This window comes from Microcaecilia unicolor, chromosome 1, assembly GCF_901765095.1.
Source record: "Microcaecilia unicolor chromosome 1, aMicUni1.1, whole genome shotgun sequence".
Classification (NCBI taxonomy): domain Eukaryota; kingdom Metazoa; phylum Chordata; class Amphibia; order Gymnophiona; family Siphonopidae; genus Microcaecilia; species Microcaecilia unicolor.
This window is the reverse complement of record NC_044031.1, coordinates 673,238,598-673,266,246: the sequence shown is the minus strand read 5'-3', so window position 1 is coordinate 673,266,246 and position 27,649 is coordinate 673,238,598. Positions and strand designations below refer to the sequence as shown.

At 42.8% G+C, this 27,649-nt stretch overlaps 1 protein-coding gene across 5 annotated transcripts in view; it reads right to left on the bottom strand.

The window, feature by feature from the left end:
- SSRP1 (structure specific recognition protein 1) overlaps positions 1–27,253 on the bottom strand; it is a 55,698-nt gene extending 28,445 nt beyond the window's left edge. For 4 of the 5 annotated variants that reach the window (XM_030187500.1, XM_030187509.1, XM_030187517.1 and 1 more), the window contains exons 1-9: positions 27,132–27,253; positions 19,668–19,866; positions 18,782–18,967; positions 10,386–10,491; positions 9,708–9,898; positions 8,758–8,988; positions 8,503–8,606; positions 7,541–7,669; positions 7,097–7,318 (exon numbers count right to left, since the gene is read on the bottom strand). In XM_030187500.1, coding sequence (XP_030043360.1) covers positions 7,097–7,318; positions 7,541–7,669; positions 8,503–8,606; positions 8,758–8,988; positions 9,708–9,898; positions 10,386–10,491; positions 18,782–18,967; positions 19,668–19,721 — 1,223 coding nt within the window. In that variant the 5' untranslated portion in view covers positions 19,722–19,866; positions 27,132–27,253. The remainder of the gene's footprint in view (positions 1–7,096; positions 7,319–7,540; positions 7,670–8,502; positions 8,607–8,757; positions 8,989–9,707; positions 9,899–10,385; positions 10,492–18,781; positions 18,968–19,667; positions 19,867–27,131) is intronic. The other variant, XM_030187534.1, reaches the window with a different exon arrangement.
- Positions 27,254–27,649: the final 396 nt, after the last annotated feature.

Below are 27,649 nucleotides of genomic sequence, written 5' to 3'. Positions count from 1 at the left end.
AAGGTAAAAGGAACGGAGTCTAGAGTAAGCGGTGGAGGAGAAGGGTGCAGATAAGAGAGATTTACCCAGTGAACGGAGTTCTCGGGGAGGAATGTAGGGAGAGATGAGATTGGAGAGGTACTGAGGACCTGCAGAGTGAATGCACTTATAAGTCAATAAGAGGAGTTTGAACTGTATGCAGAAACGGATAGGAAGCCAGTGAAGTAACTTGAGGAGAGGGCTAATATGAGCATAAAGACACTGGCGGAATATTAGTCGTGCATCAGAATTTTGAACAGATTGAAGAGGAGAGAGATGGCTAAGTGGGAGACCTGTGAGAAGCAAGTTGCAATAGTCTAAGCGAGAGGTGATAAGAGTGTGGATGAGGGTTCTGGTAATGTGTTCATAAAGGAAAGGGTGAATTTTGGTAACATTATAGAGAAAGAAACGACAGGTTTTAGCAATCTGCTGAATATGTGCAGAGAAGGAGAGGAAGGAGTCAAAGATGACCCAAAGGTAATAACTTGATGAGACAAGAAGGATGAGAGTGTTATCCACAGAAATAGAGAATGGGGGAAGAGTAGAGGTTGGTTTAGGGGAAAAAAATAAGAAGCTCAGTCTTGGTCATGTTTAGTTTCAGATGGCACTGAGACATCCAGGCAGCAATGTCAGACAGGCAGGCTGATACTTTGGCCTGGATTTCGGCTGAGATTTCTGGTGTGGCGAGGTAGATCTGGAAGTCATCAGCGTAAAGATGATACTGAAAACCATGGGATGAGATCAGAGTACCAAGGGAAGAAGTATAGATGGAGAAAAGAAGAGGTCCCAGGACAGATCCGAGGTACACCAATTGACAGTGGGATAGAAGTAGAGGAGGATCCACTAGAGTACACACTAAAAGTACGCTGGGAGAGATAAGAAGAAAACCAGGAATGAACAGAGCCCTGAACTCCAAGTGAGGACAGCATATCAAGGAGTAGGCTGTGATCAACAGTGTCAAAAGCAGCAGATAGATCGAGAAGGATGAGGATAGAATAAAGACCTTTGGATCTGGCCACGAACAGATCATTGGAGACTTTAGCAAGCGCTGTTTCAGTTGAACGAAGGGGGCGAAAGCCAGACTGAAGTGGATCAAGAATAGCTTGAGATGAAAGAAAGTCAAGGCAACAGCGGTGAACAAGCACGTTCAAGTATCTTGGATAGGAAAGGGAGGAGGGAGATCGGGCGATAGTTGGAAGGACAGGTAGGGTCCAATGAAGGTTTTTTAAGGAGTGGTGTGACTAAAGGCATCAGGAACAGTTGCAGTGGAAAGAAAGATTGATATGACAGATAAAAGGGATGACAGTAGGCGTGATAGTGTTAAGTAGATTGGTGGGAATATCTGAACAAGGATATAAGATCATAATCACTTACACTAGAAATAACTCAATTACAGCAATACTCAGCACATGGCAATATAAATATGTCTCACCACTAAGAGTACTATTGGAGCGGCTTGGATGGTCAGCCAGAAGCGCAGTGACCTGATGCAGCGTACTGAGCACTACAATGGAAACACTGTCCTACATGTTCTGCCACAGCCGCTGTGAGGAAATGGAAAATAAAAGTAACTTGTTGCTGCATGCAGTATAACGAAGAAAACCACACTCAGAGTGACAGAAATGAAAACCTTACCACAGCTGTCTTCTTACTAAAACCCCAGCTCTCCTGCCAGTAATGTGTTGTCACATTAAGTAGCTTAAACCAGCTACTAAGTACATAAGTATTACCATACTGGGTCCATCAAGCCCAGCATCCTGTTTCCGACACTGGCTAATCCAGGTCACAAGTACCTGGCAAGATTCCAAAACACCCTCATCCTCCCCGTCTCATCTGCCCGCAACCTTGGAGTCATCTTTGACTCCTCCCTCTCCTTCTCTGCGCATATCCAGCAGATAGCCAAGACCTGTCGCTTCTTCCTCTTTAACATCAGCAAAATTCGCCCTTTCCTCTCTGAACACACCACCCGAACTCTCGTCCACACTCTCATTACCTCTTGCCTTGACTACTGCAACTTACTCCTCACCGGCCTCCCACTTAGCCACCTATCCCCTCTTCAATCTGTTCAGAACTCTGCTGCACGTCTTATATTCCGCCAGAACCGATATACTCATATCACCCCTCTCCTCAGGTCACTTCACTGGCTTCCAATCAGATACCGCATTCAGTTTAAGCTTCTCCTTCTTACCTACAAATGCACTCAGTCTGCTGCCCCTCACTACCTCTCTACCCTCATCTCCCCTTACGTTCCCGCCCGAAACCTCCGTTCACAGGACAAATCCCTCCTCTCATTACCCTTCTCCACCACCGCCAACTCCAGGCTCCGCTCATTCTGCCTCGCCTCACCCTATGCTTGGAACAACCTTCCCGAGTCCTTACGCCAAGCCCCCTCCCTGCCCATCTTCAAGTCTTTGCTTAAAGCCCACCTCTTCAATGCTACGTTCGGCACCTAACTCTTATTTTTCAGGAATTCCAGACTGTCCCAATTTGTCTGTCCCTATCGGTCTGCCCCTATCGGTCTGACTGTTCACGTGTCCTTTAGATTGTAAGCTCTTTGAGCAGGGATTGTCCTTCTATGTTAAATTGTACAGCGCTGTGTAACCCTATTAGCGCTTTAGAAATGTTAAGTAGTAGTAGTAGTACAATACATTTTATGCTGCTTATCCTAGAAATAAGCACTGGATTTTTCCCCAAGTCCATTTAATAATGGCTTATGGACTTTTCTTTTAGGAAGAAATCCAAACCTTTTTAAAACCCTACTAATTACTTTTACTACACTCTCTGGCAACGAATTCCAGAGTTTAATTACACTGAGTGAAGAAATATTTTCTCCGATTTGTTTAAAATTTACTACTTTATAGCTTCATCGCATGCCCCTTAGCCCTAGTATTTTTGGAAAGCATAAACAATTGCTTCACATCTACCCATTCCATTCCCTCATTTTATAGACCTCTATCATATCTCCCCTCAGCCATCTTTTCTCCAAGCTGAAGAGCCCTAACAACTTTAGCCTTTCTTCACAGGGAAGTCGTCCCATCTCCTTCATCACCCTTCTCTGTACCTTTTCTAATTCCACTATATCTTTTTTGAGATGCTGTGACCAGAACTGCACATAATATTTGAGATGTGGTTGCACCATGGAGCTATACAAAGGCATTGTAACGTCCTCACTTTTGTTTTCCATTCCTAATACCTAATGTTCTATTTGCTTTCTTAGCCGCTGCTGCACACTGATCAGAGGATTTCAACGTATCAATGACACCTAGATCCCTTTCATGGTTGACTCCTCCTAATGTGGAACCTTGCATTACATAGCTATAGTACATGCACCACTTTGCACTTGCTCACATTAAACGTCACCTGCCATTTGGATGCCCAGTCTCCCAAAGTCCTCTTCTTGTAACTGTTCACAATCCTCTTGCAATTTAACAACTTTGAATAACTTTGTGTCATCAGCAAATTTAATTACCTCACTAGTTACTCCCATCTGTAGGTCATTCATAAATATGTTAAAAAGCAGCAGTCCCAGCACAGACCCCTGGGGAACCCCACTATCTACCCTTCTCTATTGAAAATACTGAGCATTTAACCTTACTCTAAGTTTTCTATCTTTTAACAAGTAAAACAGACCCGTTTCTGACATAAATAAAACGGGCGCTAGCAAGGTTTTCCTCGGAGTGTGTATGTTTGAGAGAGTGTGTGTGAGACTGACTGTGTGTGAGAGAGAGAGTGAATATGTGAGTGTGTGTGTGTGTGTGACAGAGAGAGAGAGAGAGTGAGGCTGGGTGCGAGTGTGTCGGTGAGAGACTGTGTGTGTGAGAATGAGTGTGCGTGCCATGGGCCTTCTTCCCTCCGAGTTCCAGGGTGCTCACGTTGGGAATACAGCCATTCACCAGTAAGCAGAGCTGCGCTTACAGATTTCCCAAGAGTCTTTCTTAAGACCATTTTCTTAATACGTTTTGGTATTTTGACCTATTGGTATTGGTACTTTGAAAACACAGATACGACATCAAGGACTCCTGAAGCAGGGCTTTGGCTGAAACACAGAATTTCATTGAATTCTTAAAGTTCATTCCATTTGTCCTCAGAGGGTCATAGTCCATTTCCCCACTGTTTTCTTATCCTACACTACCTAAGTTACACATTTAATTCAATGTCTCTGTGATATGATTTATATTGGCCGAAAAAAGAGATTGATTAAAATACACTTGAAGAAACATAAGTCTCGGATTAACACTGATATGGAGACTGCTCATTTGTCTCCAAATGAATGTTTCTTTTGAATCTGATGATGGACCAGTGGCGAATTATGGACTTTATTTCAATAGGGAGGGAGGGTGTGAATTATGAGGACTTTAATTACAAGGAGCAAGACAGGATATATAATTTGGATACAACAGTGTGTGTGTGTGTGTGTGTGGCGGGGGGGGGGTTCTCATTTGATTTTTTTTTTTTAGGTGCCTCGACCCTGATACAGATACCTGAAACACGAATTCATGACAGGAGAGGCAGCCTTTAAGATAAGTGGTGCATACGTAATGTTTCATTTATGAACAACTAGTAAAAAAGGCCCGTTTCTTAATGCAATGAAACGGGCGCTAGCAATGTAATGAGTTCCTGCCATTAATGTTTCCATGGTTGTATTCTGAATATAATTGTTGTTCACATGTGTAAGATTTCTTTATATACAATATTTTTTGTGTAAACTGTGTTACAATGTGGTAAAAGTTTTCCTTGTTCAGGCCCTTCAATCAGTTTAACAATCACATCAGAAGAGCTCCTTACTCGTGAAAATGCAACATACAGTTGCCCATGTGAGAGACAGAGTGACAGTGTGTTTTACAGACAGTGTAAGAGACAGATACACAGAGTGATTGAGTGTGTGATGTGCGTGAGTGACAAATTGATTAAATGTTTGTCTTCCCTTCCGTTCTGTGCACTTGCCTCCACTGATGTTCGTACCTCCCTGTATATTATGATTGTTTGTTAGAGATTCAATCCACACCACTTCCCTCCTCCAAGTTCCGTTCTGTCTGATTGGTTCTTCGTTCCTGTGACGTCACGTTTGTTTGCTTGGCAACTATGCAGCATTCCGTTTTCTCGACATGAGGGCGGGGACAGTGAGAGCCAATGAAATGCTGAACTACAGACTTACGAACCCTACACTGCCACAGAGTCAGCTTCAGAATGTTGGAGGTGCTTTTTATTATATAGGATGAATGCAGAATAAAGAATTGCTATTTGAAGACTTGAAGCTAATGAGAAATAAGTTATATATAAACAGTATTTGTTAAAAAAAAAAAATTACTGGACCTATGAATAATTTGGCTTTTCATGAGTTTTACATCATACCAATGTTTGCTGTCTGATGATCCATTCTCATACAAAAAAATGTAATCAGTATACGATTCAGTTTGATAGTGTAGAAGCAAAATGACCACTACCACCACCACATCATCTGCCCAGCAGAGAGAGGGCACGTGAGACAACAAGAACCTGACAGTATGCAATGCCTAGAGAAGGCTGTAAAGGTAGCCAAGAGTGTCCCGGGAGCAGCAAGGTCTAGGCTTCTTCTGTGCGGGAATTTAACATAGGAAAAGGAGCAGAGATCCAAAACCAAAAAGGCCGACAAAAACCTGCACTAATCAACGGAACCAGTGCCATCCGCAGCACCACGGCCCGAAAGCTGCGAAGACAGAAAAGGAGAAAGAAACATAGAAACATGATGGCAGATAAAGGCTACATGGCCCATCCAGTCTGCCCATCCTCTTTAACCCCTAACTCTTCATTTTCCTAAGCGATCCCAAATGCTTATCCCATGCCTTTTTAAATTCTGACACAGTCCTCAACTCCATGACCTCCACCAGGAAATCCATTATTGCAGCCTGAGACTAAAATGGCTGTCACCAGCTGGAGAGAAATACAGTAAAAAAAGTGCACCAAAATCGCTCCCATGCTGGCTCAACAGTTACTGTCCCAAAAACACAGGCAAATCCCCACACAGAGTGCTCAAAAAGAAACAGCGTTTCATCACAGGTGCACCAAACCAAACAGCACAAACTCAACAGAGAGGAAGAATGAAAAGTTCATACTCACAATTTTGCCACTTACCAGTACCCACAGGCCTCAGATAAGTTGGCTGAATCCAGACAGCTGCAGGAGTGCAGAGACACTTCCTTTCCTCTAGAATGCCACATAAGCAGAAATCTGCTCTCTTCCAGCATTATTTATTCCCCCTAAAGTTCTGGGAGGAGGAGGAAGTAGCAGCAGGAGAGTGAGGAAAGGAGAGAGGGATGGTGCCAGGTTCCTCCAGGTGTACCCCAAGTCAGGCACCTCTACTGGCCTAGACACCCCCAAGCTCAACCGAACCAGAGAATTTGGAAGAAGAGCCAAAGAAGAAGGAGAAACCAGAAGCTTGTGAGAGACTGTCCACCACCTGTTGAAGATAGAGAATACTACTGACTGACTGACCAAGAAGCACACTGTCCTATGTGGCACAGCTCAGTTTGGTACTCTCCACTTGCTGGTAGATGGTCATAACCCATAAGTCTCTGGATTCATCTGCTGCTGAGAAGGAAATGCTGATGCATAAATATATACCTGCCCTGAAAAAGGTGTACATGTACGCACACACATTTTATAATGCACATGAATGCATTACAACTTCTGCTCTGCTGAAACTAAGCCCTGGGGAGCACATGCACAGATCTCATAAAAGTGGACATACCCTTTCCAAATGTGTACTTTTATGCACATACACAGTTGGGCAATTTCATAAAAGCCCTATTCTGCATGGTTTAAAAAAAAAAAAAAAAAGGCTTTACATGTAGAAATTACCTCCTAAAAGTCTTAATGCAAGCACAGAATGTGATTGACTTGGAAAGGGAGGGGGCGGGAACCAATCCAGGAAATATTAATGGGACTGCTGACTCTTTTTGGAAAAAAAGAGTGCGAACCCTCCAACAGCAGTGTCTTCAGAGAATGGGGGAAAAGGTTTATACACGATGGTAGCAGTAGCTGTAGCACATCAAGCAAATTGTTTATCAGGGTACAAAAGTAACGAGGGGATTCCTCTCACCTCTCAATGCTGCTGAAGGTGTACTGGGTGCCTTGTTTGGTTTCAATCTCAAAGTCAAACGATCGCGTGGTTGTGGTTCCTCTGGCAAAGTTGACAAATGAGATTTCATCAAATCGAATGTGAACAGGTGGCTTGTGCACATATATAAAGCCTCGTTCCAGAGGATAGAGAAGTCCCGAGCTAGCCTTATACGAGCATGTGATGCACTGAGCCCCTGAGTGTCTGCAAAGGGATAGAAAAGATCACAAAGTGTTCAATGGTCAGAGTTGCTGTTCCTACCTTGTCCCCAACATTCCCTCTTATTACCCAATGTTCATGGCATACCACAAGAGGATCCATCTCCACCCACTTTCACCTTGGAAGTTTCCTGACATATTAACACCCCATTCACCTCCAAAAGAGCCTCCTCACCATGTTTTACCCTGTCCCCTATATGCTGCTTACCCTTGGAAGTTTCCTGGCACAGTAATTTTTCGGTTAACCAGGGCCTTCATGACTCTGCTCACCATTTCATACAGTGATCCAGACATATTCTTTGTTAATTTTCCCTCAAAACGTTTCTCCACCTCCTCCCTAGAAAGCAAAAAGAAAGAACTGGAAAAATAATTTGTGCCAACACATACAAAAATGCGATTGGGCATTAAGAATGTCAAGTGTTATAAATTTAAAAAAAAACAAAAACTTGTTACAGCAGAGCTTGCTATAGCAATGCTGCACCAGAAATAGTACTTTAACAACCCAGGGCATTATAGATCATTACAGCTCTAGTAGCTGTAAATGCCTAAGTCCTCAGGTCTGCACAAGGATCTCCAACAGCAGAGAAACCTGTTGAATATGGCCACCTTCCACCCAAAGCTCTGCACAAGACCCTAAGAGTAATTGCCCTGTGGCAGTGGGGGTCTCAGGGACAGCTACAGCCAAACACCTGCGGCAAATCAGGAGTCTATATAACTCAATTACAGTACTTATAATGTACTTTTATTTACTCCATGCTTTTTTTTAATGACAAGAATAGAATTTTTCCCCTATTCCTTGTAGTGTGAGGCAGGAGTGGGACTTAGCAAACTTGAGTTCCAGCCACATAGGATTCCCAGAATCAAAATGAAACTTCCATTGTTAGGTCACAATCCTTACTGTGCTATAACCACAGAAAACGTGCATTTTGGTGAAGCCAGAGCCATGTTTCATCTTCACTTAGAAGGGCAGATGTTGCTTCCACTGTATATGAGAGCCCATTGCCTATCACTCTTTAAATTTTAATAGACCACATCCACAGGCTCTATAACCACCAGCCACAAGACACACAGACCAATAACAGAATGACTGAGCTATGAGAGATGTGGGGAGCTATGGTGGGCCAGCAGCAAGGTAACAAGCGGCAGCTGTCTGAGCGCTTAGCATCTCACTCATTCATGTTTAAGGTGAGAGAAATGTCTTCATCCTTGGAGAAGAGCAGGATCAGGAAGTGGTATCGCGTCTGGCCCTGTTTGATTGGAGGATCTAGACTTATCTAAAAGCAAAGAAACGAAGGATAAAAATTGAATTAGAGAATAAACGAAAGGCAAAGCAATGTGAGACCTGCTTAATTTTCGTCATGAGAAGAATTTCATTTCCTTTTGTCATGGAATAATTCCCCCCCAACATCATCCCAGAGAACACACCACAAAGAACATCTGTCTCTGGTCCTTGTGTGGAAGCAGGAAGAGCCGCAGCACTGTGGTATATGGGATCTTGTAGTCAAAGGTTTTGCCATGCAGGTGCAGAAAGGTAGGGTAGATACGGATATCATAACGGCCTCGAGGAGTCAAACACTGCAGTTCACGGAAAATGCAGACAGCATCACCTGTGGCCTGGATCACATCTGCCTTCGATAGAACATTCTGAGCAAATGCCTAGAGGGGAAACAGAGGCACCATTGGAGGAAGCAGGGAATTGTAATAAGTAAGCAACAATCCACATCTGAAGCCCAGTCAGTCCCCACCCCTGATGGAAGGCAGAGGACAATTCCTAGGGAGGGGATCTAGCTCCCTGTTGCCTCCCATAGCAGAACCTGCAACTGGCAACATAAGAATCCCTACAAGGAAAGAGAAGAAGCACTCTGTTACACACTACTGTAGTAGAAAACAGGAACATCTGAAGTGTTTAAATTGCTGCTAAAAGGTAATAAGCACATTGGGGGGAGGGGGAGAAGACACCTTTTCAGAGTTTAGCTACTTTTACTGCTTATTTCCACATTTCAAACTTTAATCTCCCCTTACTATCTTGAACTAAGGTCCCATGAATCTTCAATGCAACTTCAGGGTGCCCCCCCCCCCAACAATAAATATTATTCCCCTCCTAGCTATCAAAACTAAGAAAAAAAGGCCACAGCTGCCTTCAGAACCCAGAACAGGGTCAGCTGGTCATTACTGCTGACGTGTACTAGTCAGGACACTCTTCCTCTCCAATGGGATTGTGAACACAGACCCTGCAGTATTCCTGGCTCTGAGCAGCCTAAGTTGCAGCAGCATGGCCTGAGTCTGAATCTGAGTCTTCTGCATGGCCACATTCCAGCACAGACTTTCAAATCAAAAGCCAAAATATTTCAGCTTCAGCATTATCTGTTACCCACCTCTACGGGATCCAGGCCATCTTCCTGAGTAGGTGGGACATAGAAGCGCACCTCCATGAGTGAAACTTCTGCGTCATCATTCTGATGGAATTCCAGGGTCACTTCATTCTTTCCAGTGGTGCACTGAGAAACGTTACTGAGTGGCAGCTCAAATGCTGGCTGATCTCCAATATCAAAGGAAAGAAGCTGCCCTTCAGTGACAAGAGACACAGGAAGCAGAACTTGAATCCAATCACACAAATTATCAGGACACACAGGCAGCCCATCAACCCCTCTCCCCTGCACCTTCCATGCAGCAGCAGGCTGTCACCCCCTCTTCCCTGTGTTTCCCCTGCAGCTGCAAGCTATCATCCCCTCTCCCCTGTGCCTCCCATGCAAGCAGGATACCATCATTTAATTATTTTTTTTTTAATTGTATTCTGCGTCATTGTGTGGAAGCAGGAAGAGCCGCAGCACTGTGGTATATGGGATCTTGTAGTCAAAAATCATATATAATAAAAATATAAAAACTTCACATAAAAAGAATTCATCTATATATTCCAATAAAAAGAAAATCCCCTATTCCTCACACTTCTCATTCAATGGTAGACTACCCTCAGCTGTCTCCAACACAGCCACAGCTGCGATCTCCATTTCCTATAATTTTACTTGGACCTCGAAAGGTCAACACAAATTCACCTCCAAACTTCACTGTTCCCCAATTCCAGCCTTTGACACACAGATCCTTCTCCACCAGATCCACCCGAAAATGAGATTTAAAGAAATCAGAGATCTTCTCAAACTCCTACAGGGAGAAAGATCACAATCAGCACTTTGAGAAACCACTACATGCCAGCCACCCCCCCTCCCCCATGGGTCTTGGACAAGGGATAAGAGCACAGTCAGTTCACTGATCACTGTCAGAGGAGGAGGGCAACTCCCTACCTTACAACACAAGCCTGTACATTTTAGATTAGAATTTGCACAAAGCAATCCCAAGAACTCCCTTTCCTACCCCAAAGAATAAAGAAAACAGGGAGGATTTGTTTGCAAGTATTTTGTACCCACACAAATTATTTTAAACAATATCTTTATTATGTCACTATTACACATTACCAATGATTTTTAGACGCAGTAGGTTTTTGCATTTCCACAGTGCCATCCTGTGGCTAGAATCTATAGCACATCTCAAGGCTGTTATGTGTGCCTACTGCAAGGAACTAGAGACTCCAGCCCAATATATACATTAGTTACAAAAAGAGTAGACCCTTCATATATATCATGACCAAATAGCTGCATGCCAGAAAGTCAAACTGACCTGTTCCTGGTTTTCTCCAATTTACAAACATGTAAATGCAGTTCTGAATTCAAGTGATCTTTTTCTAAGGAAAAAAGAATTATAATTCCATGCATGCACAGCCAGGCTTTTTCAGACTGACAGAGCCTAGCAGTCTCACAAAGAAAATTACTCCAGTCATTTAAAAATCACAAAAATTTTACCATCCACTGGAAAAATCGGTTCATTCTTGATACAACAAACAGTAAGCTCACATGTGCCATTTTTGTGTATACCTTACCTTGATTTGTACCTGTCTTTTTCAGGGCACAGACCATATAAGTCTGCCCAGCACTATCCCCGCCCCCCAACCACCCGCCCCGCCTCCCACCACCAGCACTGGCACAGACCATATAAGTCTGCTGCATATCAGGCTGCTTGCTGCTCTGTCTCAGGCCCAACTGTTCTTTTGACTCATGTGGACCTCTGTATAGCAGCTTAAAGGAACCACCACAGCAGAGGAGAAAGCAGACTGATCTGCGGCTGCGCAGCTCCTCCTATGCACTGGACCAGTAAGCGTGTAGGAAAGGTAGGAGTCACTTTCTGGCTGTCAATATCTGTGCTGCTCTGCACAATATAGTGTTTCTCAAGAATTGAGGGTTTTACAGACTTTTTTGCAACTATTTTCAATCTACAGCCATCAAAATCCACTTCTGCTAAAGCAGACAAGTAAAACTCCAGATGGAGCCGATTATGTGATACCACTCTGAAAAGTCATGTTAGGTGTATAGGGGCTTGTGCTGTACTCAGAGTAGAGACCTGAGTGGGAACCTCTGATGTTCTCTATATCTCCACCTGCTGGTACAGGGACATAATCCACAAAACTCTGGATTGATCTGGGGGACGCTATGGAATTGATAGTTTAAAATAGCAAGGCTTGGAGTTAATGGTTTGCAAGTTTATAGATATGGATTACCCCAGAACTTTAGGAATATTCTTGATTTAGAGAGTCTCAGGAAACTACTCCTTGGTTCATCAATGGATTATGAGGCAATTTATTATTACTCTGTTTTTTATTTTTTCCAATTTGATTATTCTAGGGGAAAATTTACAAGATCCTAATACTTGTCACTTCAATTTCTAACTTCTTTACATATACCTACACACAATAAAACCTGTGTTTACAAAGGCACGCTATAGGCACGTTAGCATTTTTAACGCGCCTATAGGAATGTATTCCTGCGTTAGCGTTTAACACACCTTAACTTTAAAGGTGCATTAAAAACACTAACGCGCCTTAGTAAACATACCCCTAAGGGACATAAAAGAATAAGCCAGAAAAATCTACTATAAGTCAGTACTGTGACTTTGTACACCACTTATCCTGGCAAACAATAATTTGGTTGAACCATTATTTTTTAGATTTCTATTTGCAACTACCAAGATTATCAAATCAACTGATTAAGTCAACTGTAGAACATCCAAGTAGAAATAAAATCGACATAGACCAATTCTGGACTGAGGTGGAAAAAGAACTAGTTATGGTTTCAAACCCTACATTGATGCTTAATAATTGGAACAAATTCATAACTGCAACATTAGATACTTCAATTACTCTTTCAGTGAAAAATAGGAAAAAAAAACCAACCAAAAAAACTTCTCTGTATTAAAAAAGGAATGTAGAAAATTAGAAAGAATTTGAAAAACTATAAAAAGATTCTCACTGAAACTGGAGAACACAAATCAAAAAGTATAATCTAGCTCTAGACCAGAAGAAAAAAAAAATCTTATTCTGATGAGAAGATAAGCTTGTGTGATAAGTTTTCTAAATCACTTTTCTTCACTGCTCTAACTTGTTCAGAACAAGTTCTGTGCCCGATTCTCTTCAACCCTTCAGCAGAAATCTAGCAAATTTTTTTTTTCAGTTTAAGGTAAATAAGATCAAATCATTTTTGTCAAGCTTAGAAGTTAGAGATACTAACATCAATAAAATTAAGAGAGGATTCTATTTCAGGAGACAGATGTTGGTCTCCTTACTATACACCAAACATCCAACATTGGCTGTTGGATGCTTGGTGTATTTTTTAATTAAAAAAAAAAATAGGGACAAAGATCATTATTTCCTGGTTCACTAACTTATTAATAATACTTTGCATGAAGGGATATATCCTAACACTACTGCAAATATAGTCTTGACTCCTTTACCAAATCATTTAGCGCTGATTTGACTATTGTGGAAAACTACAGACCAGTTGCTAGCATTCCAAGGATAGCAAAACTACTTGAGTTTGCAGTAACAGACCAACTTTCATAATTTTTATTTCACCATGATTGTTTGCATTATACCCAATCTGGATTCATACCACTACATAGCACCAAATCTTTACTAGTTACACTTAAGTCAGAAATTAGGAAATAGCCAACTGTGGGGAAAAAGTAAGGGCGGTGGAAAAATAAGCAGGCCAAATGAAAAGGAGCTATAAAAGCGCAACCGATCTTTATGTACAGAAAGTAAATAAAAGCAAGAGAAATAAAACTGGTATGGTTCTCAAAAGAAGTGGCTGCAAAAATAAAGACAAAAGATAACATTCACAAAATAAGGAATATAAATAAGGATGCTGCATAAAGCTGAAAAGCGTCAAAGAAAGAAAATCAGGATGGTAAAAGCCTAGACAGAAGAACAAGAGGCTAAAGATGTAAAGCAAGGTGACAAGATTTTTTTTTATCTGAAGCTGGCCGTGGACAGGAGCAACCCCCCCCCCACCACCACCAAAAAGGTAGGCCCAAGCCTAATGATACACATTATGATCTCTACCAGTCTCTCTCAGGGTTACTTACCTGTATCATGGAAAACAGCTCTTATAAATCCTAGGATCAAAGATCCCAGTCAAGGGAAACATCTTTGCTCCAACTGCCAACATCTCCCCTTCATATCCAAAATTGCAGAAAATATTTCTCAACAATTACGTAATTTTCTTTACAATACAAAGACTACATTGATAGGAATCACTGCAACCGGGGTAATTCCATTCTTATTCTCACACTTGACTGCAGCATTCAATCTCACAGATTGCTCTCTGCTTCTCAACAAGTTAAGTGACATAGGCATCTCAAGGACTGCATTTGATTGGTTTCGATGATATCTTACAAACAGAAACTACTTGGTGAACTGGCAAACTGCTCTTTCGAAATCTCTCTCATGGTTATGTTTATTAAAACCTGCTATACCACAAACACTGTCATGCAGATCTAGGCAGTTTACAATTCTAAAAGCAAAACAAATTATGAAAGGGAACAACAAATGCAAAATACGAGAGCAAACATCACACACACCAAGGCACATGCAGCAATTAAAAAAAGAAACCCACAATATCTAATCAAAGCAGTAAGATTGGTCACCTATACTATTTTAAAGATAAAGTCAGGGCTCCTGCTAGAATCGACAGAATATTGAAAAAATGGGTTTTAAGCAATGTTTTAAAATTTAGGTGGTGATACAGACAAGAGGGACATCGCTCCAAAGTTTTGGAAAAAGAAAGCTGAATGACAGGTTGATTCAAAGCGCACTATCTTGGGACTAGGAAGATCAGGCAGTTGAAATATAATGAGCAGAGGGAACATGATGGCATATAGTTAAAGAAGAGATAGAAAGGCTAACTGATAATAGGCTTTGTGTGTCAGAAAAATAATTTTAAATAAGAAATGGTAGTGAACGGGAAGCCAGTGAAATTAAAAAAAGGAGTGAAGTGATAGCATCAAAGTAGTAACCTGGCCACTGTGTTCTGGAAGGTCTGCAGTTGTTTATTTGGGGTCCCACAGGGCTCCATCTTGGCCCTCACCTTGTTTAATGTTTTCCTGACATCTGTTTTGATGTTACAGTTCTTAGACATTATACTATATGTGTATACTGATGACCTCCAAATTTTAACATGTAACCAATTAAATGGTGGGGACAAGATTTCTTTTTTTTAAGATATGTTAGTCATAAGAGGAAGTGCAAAAAGTGTGAGACTCAAAGGTAAAGCAGAGAACATGTAGAAGTCAATAAATATACGGCAGAACTGCTTAACAAATATTTCTGTTCTGTGTTCACAGCTGAAGGGCTGAGAGAGCAGGACCACAGAAGACAAATAAGAATGGAGGTGTGGTAGTTGCTGAATGATTTTCAGAGGACTGTGTTCACAACACGATGGGGCCAGATGGCATACATCCAAGCGTACTGAAGGAACTTAGGGAAGTTCTGACAGCTCCACTGGCTGACCTTTTCAATGTTTCTCTAAAGTCGGAAGTGGTCCCAGAGGACTGGAAAAGAGCAGATTTGATCCCTCTCCACAAAAGGAGGAAGAGGTTTAGAACTACAGGCCATTAAGTCTGACTTCTGTGGTAAGTAAATTAATGGAAACACTTTTAAAATTGAGAATACTAAAGTTTTTTGAATCCAATGGATTACAGAACCTGAGGCAACATGATTTCACTAGAAGCAGGTCTTGTCAGACAAATATAATTAATTTCTCTGACTAGGTGAGCAGAGAGTTGGATCAAGGGAGAGTACTAGATATGGTGTATTTAGATTTTAGAAAAGCCTTTGACATGGTTCTGCATAGACGACTAATAAACTGAGTGCCCTCTGTATGGACCCTAAAGTGACTGACTGGGTTAAGAACTGGTTGAGTGAAAGGCAACAGAGGGTAGTGGCAAATGGAGATCACTCTGAGGAAAAAGATGTTACCAGTGGTGTGCACAAGTTTTGGTTCTTGAGCCGGTTCTTTTTAACATTTTTATAATAAATATTGCTGAAAGGCTGTCTGGTAAGGTTTGCCTCTTTGTGGATGACACCAAAATCTGCAATAGGGTAGACACCCCTGATGGTGTGGATAATATGAGAAAGGACCTAGCAAAACTTCAAGAATGGTCCGAAATTTGGCAGCTAAGATTTACTGCTAAAAAACACAGGGTCATGCATTTGGACTGTAAAAACTCAAGGGAATGATATAGTTTAGGACGTGAAGAACTTTTGTGTACTAAAGAGTGGGACTTGGCTATGATCGTATGTGATGCTCTTAAGGTGGCCAAACAGGTAGAAAAGGCGACAGCAAAAGCTAAAAGGGTGCACGGGGAAAGGAAAAAGGAGGTGATGATGCTCCTGTATAAGACTCAGGTGAGACCTCAGTTAGAATATTGTGTACAATTATGGAGACCACATCTTCAAAAATATATAAACTGGATGGAGCTGGTCCAGAAGGTGGCTACTAAAACAGCCAGTGGTCTTCGTCATAAAGCATATGGGGACAGACAAAGATCTCAATATGTATACTTTGGAAGAAAGGCAGGAGAGGGGAGATATGACAGAGACATTTAAATACCTATGTAGTATAACTGCACAGGAGGAGAGGCTCTTGCAATTGAAAGGAAACTTTGGAACAAGGAGGCATAGGATGAAGGTGAAAGGGGATAGATTCAGAAGTAACCCAAGGAAATACTTCTTCATGGAAATCAAATCAAACTAGGGCTTATATACTGCTAAGATCTCCCACAGGGTTCAGTGTGGTTTACAACAATTAAATGCTAGCTTGCAACTAGTGCAATTTACATCAAGATGCTAATATGAAACATGTAAAAAGATAAGCCTATGGTCAGTGAGGGAAAAACGGGGAAAGGATGGTGAATTTGTGAAACGGCCTTCTGGTGGAGGTGATGGAGACGAATACAGTATCTGAGTTCAAGAAAGCTTAAGGCAAGTACATAGGATCTCTAAGAGAGTGATAGGGAGATGGCATGGATAGGCTCTATGGTCTTTATCTGCCTTCATTTTTCTATGGTGTAGATCCCATTGAAATACAGGCAACTCAAAACTGAAATCTATTTCGCTCTGGATTTCAAGTAATTATGTGATACTGAATCCAGCAAAATCCAAGACTCTTACTTCAGAAGACACTCAAGTAACTGTTTTATCACTTGTTCTCATGCTAGATACTATCGTCTCCATGATCTCCTCGCTAAGTCACATTGGACAGTATGCTCGGTTTTCAGCCACATATCTCTCCTGTAATCAAAAGATGCATTATAGACTGAAACAACTTTAATTTTCTAAACAATGTTTCTATATAAACATATTTCATCAGCCTGTCCTTCACGTACTAGTCCATGCCTTAGTTATCAGTAGCTTGGACTACTGTAATGCCCTTTATCAAGAAATCAGGGTTTCTGATATTTGTCACCGTCAGCTAATTCAGAATGCCGCTATCAAATTTATTAATGGTGCCAAAAAATGTGATCATGTGACCCCATTACTTCAAAAAGCCCATTGGCTGCCTATATCACATTATCACATTGCATCACCCACAAAATAATACTACAAGTCTACAAGATACTTCAATCTGGATCTATTTTCTTATCATGCCAACTAATCCCTTACACACCAGTCTATACGCTCAGATAAAATCAGCAACAGCTACTGATAGTACCTAATTTTAAGTATATTAAAATATCACATTGAGACTACAATTTCAGTGTAGGGGGTCCAAAATTATGGAATACTTTCTCAACCTATTTACAATTTGAAAACTCTACCTAAATTCAAGAGCAGCCTATAAACCTTTCTTTTTGAGGATGTCTTTGCATAACCATTCCCTTTTTCTTTCCCCAGTAAGATCAGAGAATGCATCACTGAGTGGGTGAGATATCTGGAATGCACAGCAGGGGCGTATCTGCGTGGGGCCTCAGGGGCCTGGGCCCCCGCAGATTTCGCCCTGGACCCCCCTACCGCTGCCAACCCTCCCCCTCCGTTGCTCGCCTACCTTCGCTGGCGGGGGACCCCAACCCCCGCCAGCCGAGGTCCGCGTCCTCCTGCCGCTGCCGGCTGCCTTTGGTCCTTTAATTCTTCCATTGAAGCTGGCGCCGACGAAAGTTTCTTTTGAGTCTGACGTCGCTGCACGTTGTACGTGCAGGACGTCAGACTCAGAAATTGTTTCTGAGTCTGACGTCCTGCACGTACAACGTGCAACGTGCAGCGACGTCAGATTCAAAAGAAACTTTTTCGTCGGCGCCAGCTTCAATGGAAGAATGAAAGGACCAAAGGCAGCCGGCAGCGGCAGGAGGACGCGGACCTCGGCTGGCGGGGGTTGGGGTCCCCCGCCAGCGAAGGTAGGCGAGCAACGGAGGGGGAGGGTTAGCAATGGCAGCGGCTGGGGGGAGGGGGATCGGCAATGGCGGCGGCGGCGGCGGCGGCGGGGGGGGGGGGCCTATAATGTGCCCCCCCTCTCTGGCCCTGGCCCCCCCTACCGCCGCAGTTCAGATACGCCCCTGATGCACAGCAACTCCTTTTCTCTGTCTCCCACTATCCCTTTTCTACACACAGAATGGAGTTCTTGCTTTCAATTTTTTTTCCTCCTCTATCAAATTGATTGTATAATATTTTTGTTTTCTGTTATATTGCTACTTTGTAAACCGATAAGATAGTGTCTGATGGACGACGGTATAACAAGTCTGTGTTGGGATGAGAGTTCTGAATCCCATCCAAATGTTTTAGCATCTCTGGCTGTGCTCTTCTCCCATTACCTTCCAGGACAGCTCTCTAAACAGCTCCTGCTGACATTCACATCAGAACCATAACAGAAGGGTGATAAACGTATTATGCTTTGCTTTATGGGATGCTTTACTAGCTCAGCTTGTCCTCCTTCACATGGAGCTACATTGTTACTGTACATAAAAGACTAATGCTTTGTTCTAAGATCAGGCAGCTTAAAGACTTGTTATCAAGAAGTGAAGTGTAACCCCAAATGTTGGGTTTTCACATCGCCTAACCCCAGAAGGTACTCACCGATTCTCGAAAGCCATCATATTTATAAACGTGTCCATTTTTGGTCATCAATTTAATGCCATGGCCCAACGCCACTCTGCGCCAAATGCCCTCAGAGAGATCTGAGCCTTGAATATTGTCCACCTTTCCTGTCTTGCTGTTCTTGAAGATTACACCCTGGTGATTAAAGCGAAGGCGGCCATCATTCTGTGATGGGGAGACAAGTGGGAAACCGTGTAAACAGAGAGCAAATCTTCCCCCAATCCCCCACCACCACTACAGCACAGTAACTTATCCCTTCTACTACTGGAAATCATTGCTGCCTCTATCTTCCTGGAGCAGCTAATCCCTACCCTTCCATCTGGTGGCATCTATGCCCTGTGATTTAAGCAGGAGAGAGGAGTTATCTAGAAGAGGCTCAATCCTTGAAACACACCCAGTCAGTCAAGTTTTCAGATATCCACAATGAATATGCATGAGGTAGATCTGCATGCCCTCTCTCCATTGTATGCAAATCTACTGCATGCATATTCATTGTACATATCCTGAAAAACTGACTAGCTAGGTGTGTCCCGAGGATTGGGTTTAGAACCAGTGATCTAGAAGGTAAAAACTCCATTCTACGTATTCAACATCAGTGGAATTAGCAACCTGAGCATCAGAAAGGGGGAGGAGTCAGACAAGAATATATAAGGACAGAAAGTACAAAAGAATAAATGAAGCACTCTTTACATAAACATGGCTTTAGCCATATTTGATGTATACTACAAGAGGAAAGAAAGGAAGGAACCAGAGGTGGGAAGGGTCCTCTCTGTATGGAATCTTTCTTCCCCATGTCTGCCACTGAGACCTGCTGTCTACCCTCCATGATCCTAACTGGGAACAAAAGAGAGACCCAGTTTCTTACCATGGATCCCTTCACCTCTTGGTATATATCATTGTACTCCAGCGTGTCTGACATTTTGTGGCTGGTTCGACCCCCACTGGGGTCTGTGGCTCTCCTCCGTTAAGGTACTCAGATTCTGCCTCCTCTCTCTGTGTAACTCTTTGGCACTCTCCACCCAAGCGTAACCTCTAGCCACAGGGTGTTTTCTCTCTTCCCTAGTCTGCAAACCAAAAAGCCCAGAGAAACATCACAGACCTTCCTTCAGAGGAGATGACAAGCATCATTGAAAGCATGTGAAAATGAAATCTCTAGGAAGAAATCCCCCTAGTAATCAGTACACGGTAAGCACTCTGAAATCTACTAAAACCCTCCTTTCAAGGAAAGAGGGTTCCTATGAGTCGCAGAAAAAAAAAAGGACCGACTAAAAAAGAGGCCAGATGATTCCCTAGTAACGAGTGTTGGACATGACGAGTCAACCTTGTTTTCATACTGTGGTGGCTAAAGTAAATCCTCCTGACATGTTTCCCAACTCCAAGTTATGCTTGGTAGGACTGTTTTTAAAATGCACAAAAAGATTAAGCTTTAGAACTTGTTGCCAGATAATGTGGTTACAGTGGTTAGCATAAATGGATTTAAAAAAAGGTGTGGACAAGTTTCTGGAGAAAAAGTCCATAGTCTGCTATTGAGATAGATGGGGGGGGGGGGGGGGGGGGGGGGGGGGGGGGGGGGGGGGGGGCGGCCCACGCTTGCCCTGGGATTGATAGCATGGAATCTTGCTACTATTTGGTATTCTGCCGGGTACTTGTAACCTGAATTAGCCACTGTTAGAAGCAGGATACTGGGCTAGATGCACCATTGGTCTGACCCAGTATGGCTATTTTTATGTTCTTATGTAATACTAGTAAAAAAGGCCCGTTTCCGAAACTGATGAAACGGGCGCTAGCAAGGTAATCTCCCCTCCCTCCCTCTTGAGTTCCAGAGCCCCCCCCTCGGCGCATCACCGAAGCCCCTCCCCCCGGCACATCACCAAAGCCCCTACCCCCCCCTCAGTGCATCAGCAAGCCCCTCCTCCCCGGCACATCACCCAAGCCCATACACCTCCCCCCCCCGGCCACACCAACCCCCTCGCCACCTGCAGCCGCCAATACTAGCACTGTCCAGCCGCCGCTGCTTCTCCTGTTGAGCAGCAGCGGCCTGGACAAAAAGAAAAAAGCAAGAAATCATTTTAAACCTGAAACAGTGCTCCGTAGACAGCCAGCTGGCATTGGCTGTCGTCTCTGCAGCCACTCCTCCTCTCCCCCGTGACGTCGCTGCGCTCCTCCGGGGTCTTCCTCCAGGGGCAGTGACGTTCAGGGGAGAGGAGGAGCGGCTGCAGAGACGACAGCCAATGCCAGCTGGCTGTCTACAGAGCACAGTTTCTGCTTTCAAATGTTTTTTTTTTTTTCTTTTTGTCCAGGCCGCTGCTGCTCAACAGGAGAAGCAGGATCCTGCTGGACAGTGTTAGTATTGGCGGCTGCAGGTGGCGAGGCGGTTGGTGTAGCCGGGGGGGGGGGGGGGGTGTATGGGCTTGGGTGATGTGCCGTGGGGGAGGGGCTTGCTGATGCGCCGAGGGGGGGGCACTGAGAGCTGTTTCGTAGGCAGGGAGAGGAGTAGGGACACAAGCCTCATGTGTTTCCCTACTTCTCCCCCTGCCTGGCCGGGGTGTTGATGTTCATCGGGGGGGGGGGGGGGGAGGGGTGGTTTGGTGATGCGGCGAGGGGGGGGGGTGTCTGTGTTGCCCCGCTCCCTGCCACTTGCTCCAAAGTGGCAGGGAGCGGCACGGCTGACAGCTGATTCCCAGGCAGGGGGAGGAAGTAGGGAAACACGTGCCTTGGAATCAGCTGTCACTAACGTCTCTGACGTCAGTGCGTTCTAGTCTGCTTAGAAGACCACCTCCGAGGGAGCCACAGTCCCAGGCAGGTTAGAACGTTGGAGGTGTGTATTATTATACAGGATGCACATTTAAATAACTGACAGACCAGCCCACTGAATACCACTCACAAGTTAACAAAATGCAGCCATCCCCACCTTCCTCTGTTTACCCTGTGCACTGGCCTCCAAGGGTGCTACTCTCCAGACTAGAACTCTGGAGTAGAGAATGACACAGGAACAAAGTTTGTCCCCATCCCTGCAGGTTCTGTCTCTATCCCCGCAGGCCCTGTCTCTGTCCCCGTCCCATCCCATCAGGCCCCATCTTCATCCCCATCCTGTCCACGCATGCCCTGCCTCCATCCCCATCGGCCCTGTCTCCATCCATGCAGACCCAGTCTCCTTCCCCACCCCATTAACGTAGGCTCTGTCCTTGTCTGAAGAAGCCTCAAACACTTATGATTTTATATTTAAATCTTTTTGTTAAAGTATAAAATGGAACAATATGCTGTGCAACTGTTTATAAATCATAAATAGAAAATAATAATGTGCAACTATAATAACCCCCAAAATGGCTGTTAATAATATAAGATTGTTGGAAAACATACAATCCTAGATGTTAGCTTCAGTATATCCAACTATCAGCACTTCATGAATAGATAGCATAAATCATTTAGATCTTTTAGATAATTCTCAAATCTCAAATGACCTCAGCGATGTCCGTTGCCATCATATTTATTGTAATGGCAACGATACAACATCAGACATCTTCATCGGTCCTCTAATCAATAGTTCAAAACTTCTATTTTTAGTTTTTAATTTTTAATTCAACTTAGCTTTCAATTTATCGTTTAAAGTCCATCTGTCTTCAGACACCGGGGGATCAAAGGCCCGACATATGTTTCGCCCGAGACCGAGCTGTCTCAAGGGTCTACCCCTGCATATATAGAAACAAAACATGTTACTCCCATGCAGATAAACCCCGCAATCTTCTAAGGGAAAACCACAGGGAGAATATTATTATAGCACTTACCCTATAAAGTATTTTAGCGTCAGCTCTGCCCTACAAATTACGAACAAAGATGGCGCCGGCGTTTTTGCTACAGATTTAAATATCCCTTCCTAGTGACGTGCACAGCTCCTCCCCCTCCATTCTTATTGGATGGAAACTACACAAGCGATGCCCAATCGAGCTCGCTATTCAAACCATTAGGGTGTACTGTCTCTAAAGAAAAATATACCACTGTTCACGAAAGTTTAAGATCTTAGCAACAGATCCTCCTTCCCTTTATCAACAATTTGTTCAATAATCCTCCACCTTAAATCCTCTACCCGATGTTTCATTAAAAGCCAGTGTTCAACCAAGGGAGCTTGGAGATTCTGGGTATGTATACGGGATTTATGCTCTGTAAGACGGATCTTAACAGGTCTTGAACTCCTCCCTATATAAATCAAATCACAGGGGCACATAATAGCATATATCGAATTTTTAGTCTCGCAGGTAGTAGATACAGTAGATTTCAAAATTTTATTCTTGCCTGGAACCACCCACGAACCACCTGAAATCGTCAAAGGGCACCACTGACAATGCCCACACATTCCATGATTTCCTCCCATTCGACCTGTTTCCATATCGAAAAACTTATTAGATCCTAATCGCTCCCCAATAGATCTACCTCTGGTATATGATATTATTGGTCTTTCTACAAAGCAAGGGTATAATTGAAGAATGTGCCAGTGTGTTTTAATAATCTGAGCTATTCTTTGACTAGTGTCCGTGAAAGGTAGTACACAAGTCAAACTATCAACCTCCTCACTATCATTCTTTTCCATCAAAAGCCATGGTCTATAAGCATATCTAGCTCTAATATATGCTTTTTTAACAGCAGCGTGGGGATACCCCCGCGCAAGAAATCTAGATTTTAAATCTTGCGATTGAATTTTAAAATCTTCAACAGAAGAGCAAACCCTCCTGATCCGCAAAAATTGGCTTACTGGAAGATTGAACTTTAAATGATAGGGATGAAAGCTCCCAAATTGCAAAAATGTATTTCTACTAACCGGTTTACGATACAGAGATGTTAGAAGTTTATTGTCTTTCTTGTATACCCACAAATCTAAAAATTCAATAGCTGTTTTACTAGATGACATAGTGAAAGAAATATTAGCATCCAATGTATTTAACCATTCTACAAATTCCCGCAAAGTTGTTTCTGACCCAGTCCATAGAAAAAAGATATCATCTAAAAAACGTTTCCACATAGGTACTGATTCAAAAAAATGAGAGTCATAGATTTTCTTCGATTCTAGCTGAGCAATATATAAAGTGGCCACGGATGGGGCTAAAGTAGCCCCCATCGCTACTCCCTCAGTTTGTAAATAAAAATTCTTATCAAACCAAAAATAATTGCTCGAGATTACTAATTCTGCCAGCATAAGAATAAACTCTGATGATATCCGTTGGGGTCCAGATCGTGCTTCCACCACGTCTTTAATAATCTGTAAAGCTCCTAGTTGAGGAATCTTCGTATAAAGGGACACTATATCCAATGTCACCAATATAGTATCAGCAGATATTTCATCAATTTCTTCAAGTACTCTCAGAAAATGTGAAGAATCTTTCAAAAAAGATTTCATTTCAGATACTTCCTTCTTCATAAATACATCGATGAAAATAGACAGCGGTTCCAAAACTGATGACTTGGTGGAGACTATCGGACGACCCGGTGGTGAGACCACACATTTATGTATTTTTGGTAAGAAATATATTTTGGGAGTTTGAGGATATTCCTCAATCAAAAATTTCCCTTCTTTGGAGGTAAGCATATTGATCTTCAAAGCATCTGTTACTAACCCTTTAATACGGGTTTGTAAAGCCTCCATAGGATCTTCGGATAATTTCCTATATGCCACCTGATCACTCAGTTGTCTATTAGCTTCAGTCAAATATTGCTGCTTATCCCAGATTACCGTTGCACCCCCTTTATCTGCTCTTAAGACCACAATAGATGATTCATTCATAAGGCTTTTCAAGGCCTGCCATTGTCTCTGATTCAAATTATTTATATTATAATGATAGTGAGGAGGTTGATAGTTTGACTTGTGTACTACCTTTCACGGACACTAGTCAAATAATAGCTCAGATTATTAAAACACACTGGCACATTCTTCAATTATACCCTTGCTTTGTAGAAAGACCAATAATATCATATACCAGAGGTAGATCTATTGGGGAGCGATTAGGATCTAATAAGTTTTTCGATATGGAAACAGGTCGAATGGGAGGAAATCATGGAATGTGTGGGCATTGTCAGTGGTGCCCTTTGACGATTTCAGGTGGTTCGTGGGTGGTTCCAGGCAAGAATAAAATTTTGAAATCTACTGTATCTACTACCTGCGAGACTAAAAATTCGATATATGCTATTATGTGCCCCTGTGATTTGATTTATATAGGGAGGAGTTCAAGACCTGTTAAGATCCGTCTTACAGAGCATAAATCCCGTATACATACCCAGAATCTCCAAGCTCCCTTGGTTGAACACTGGCTTTTAATGAAACATCGGGTAGAGGATTTAAGGTGGAGGATTATTGAACAAATTGTTGATAAAAGGGAAGGAGGATCTGTTGCTAAGATCTTAAACTTTCGTGAACAGTGGTATATTTTTTCTTTAGAGACAGTACACCCTAATGGTTTGAATAGCGAGCTCGATTGGGCATCGCTTGTGTAGTTTCCATCCAATAAGAATGGAGGGGGAGGAGCTGTGCACGTCACTAGGAAGGGATATTTAAATCTGTAGCAAAAACGCCGGCGCCATCTTTGTTCGTAATTTGTAGGGCAGAGCTGACGCTAAAATACTTTATAGGGTAAGTGCTATAATAATATTCTCCCTGTGGTTTTCCCTTAGAAGATTGCGGGGTTTATCTGCATGGGAGTAACATGTTTTGTTTCTATATATGCAGGGGTAGACCCTTGAGACAGCTCGGTCTCGGGCGAAACATATGTCGGGCCTTTGATCCCCCGGTGTCTGAAGACAGATGGACTTTAAACGATAAATTGAAAGCTAAGTTGAATTAAAAATTAAAAACTAAAAATAGAAGTTTTGAACTATTGATTAGAGGACCGATGAAGATGTCTGATGTTGTATCGTTGCCATTACAATAAATATGATGGCAACGGACATCGCTGAGGTCATTTGAGATTTGAGAATTATCTAAAAGATCTAAATGATTTATGCTATCTATTCATGAAGTGCTGATAGTTGGATATACTGAAGCTAACAACTATAATAACCCCACCATCACCACTCTCTACCCTTCCAAGCCCAACAATAGCTGACTTCTACTACCCCAAGGAATCCTAATCTACCCTATTAAATTGTCCAGGGGTACAAAATACAACCCGTTCTGTATGCCCTAGCGGGGGTCAAATATGTCCTATGAAGCACTGATATTTTTTAATCTGTTGATGAATAAATCATCAATAACCTCAAGATTCAATCTAGCTCTCCTGTCTTCCACAGTCCTTCCTGCAATAGAAAATGTCTTCTTAGATGCGCTGGTAGCAGGAATGTACAGGATCCTCTATGCAAATTTTGCTAGTTGTAGCCAGCACATTTGTTTTTCCCCTCCAAAAATCTAAATATCATCATCTACATCAAACGAACACTCCAGTTCATTAACAGGCTTCAAAGTAGAAAATGACATGGGGACAAAATCTGTCTCAGTCCCCATGTTATTCTGTACTCTGGAAGGTAGATACCGAGGTTTCTGCTGCTGCCAGTCCTTTAGAACAACACTCTCAAGATTTTTTCTGGATTTTCATAAGGATTGTAAGTAAACAAACAACAAAAAAAGTTATAACCAAAAGCTCATATTTAAAACAGTTGCATGCTTGTGCTATAAGTCGATTATTGTTTACTACAGGACTAAGCTCAAATGTGGGTCACTCAAGATATACTGGTGCATTAACCACAGAATGAAGCCCTATTAGAAATTTAATTATAAGTCATAGGACTACAACAGTTCTCACTTTGAGGGGGAAGGGGAGAAAGAACAGTGAAGGTCTGCTATTTTGTTTTGAACAGATCATCTTGATACCGGTTCGGGCAAACCAGTTAAGCTAACCTAGTCTCTAAGCAATAATCTTTCAAAAATCAAACACAACTTCAGCTGCAAAACTGACGGGTCTAAGTTTTGTCACGGGGGGGGGGGGGGGGACGACGACGACAGTATTCCCATTTATCTCAAGCAGTGTTATCAGCTATTGATTACTTTGCAATCAGTAAGATAACGGCTCCACCAAAGCGATGAGGAGAGTCTCTTTCTGATGCACTGTTTTGTCACTGCTACCATTCTGACATTTGCAACTCCCCACTCCTGCAGATGCCAAGTCAGTCACACGCATTTGAGGCCCTCACACTCACACACCGAGAACTCCTCGTCATACGCGACCAAGGACCGATTCGCTTCCCTCCTCCACAGTACACCATCTCTCCCTTGGCCAGAATTTCTTCTCCCCATCCACAACCCAGCACCTTTCTCGCACTCATTTTGAAACTCCTCACCCCCAGGTCCTACCTTCCAACTTCAGGTCACCTGTAACCGGCCCTTTTCCCTTCTCCAGCGTCCCGCCACCTTGCACACAACAACGTCTTTCGCTCCGAGACGAGTCCCGCGCTAACTTACTGCCGGAAACAGGAAATCGCATCAAAAGGGGCGGGTCCCGACCTGCAAAGGTAAATTGGACCAAGCACGTTGAAGAAGGAATGACGTCAAAATGTTGAAGCCGACCAGGTTAGCCTTTGTTTTCTCTTCCCCGCGCAGCCGTCATCTAGTGCACTCAAACATGCTGGCTTGTGCAGCATACGAACGTATACAGAGGAAGCATTGGTTTCATCGGTTAGAGTACTAATTTATTCTACATTTTAAATCATTGTGTCATTTGGATGGGCTGGCTATAGGTACTTCCTGTATTCGTGCAGAGATGTTTTCACCTATAAGGGCCACCAAAACAGACATCATATTATGAGAATCAGGTACTTAACAATCAGACTTACTATTTATAAGTACAATTTTTTAAAAAACGTTAATTAGGT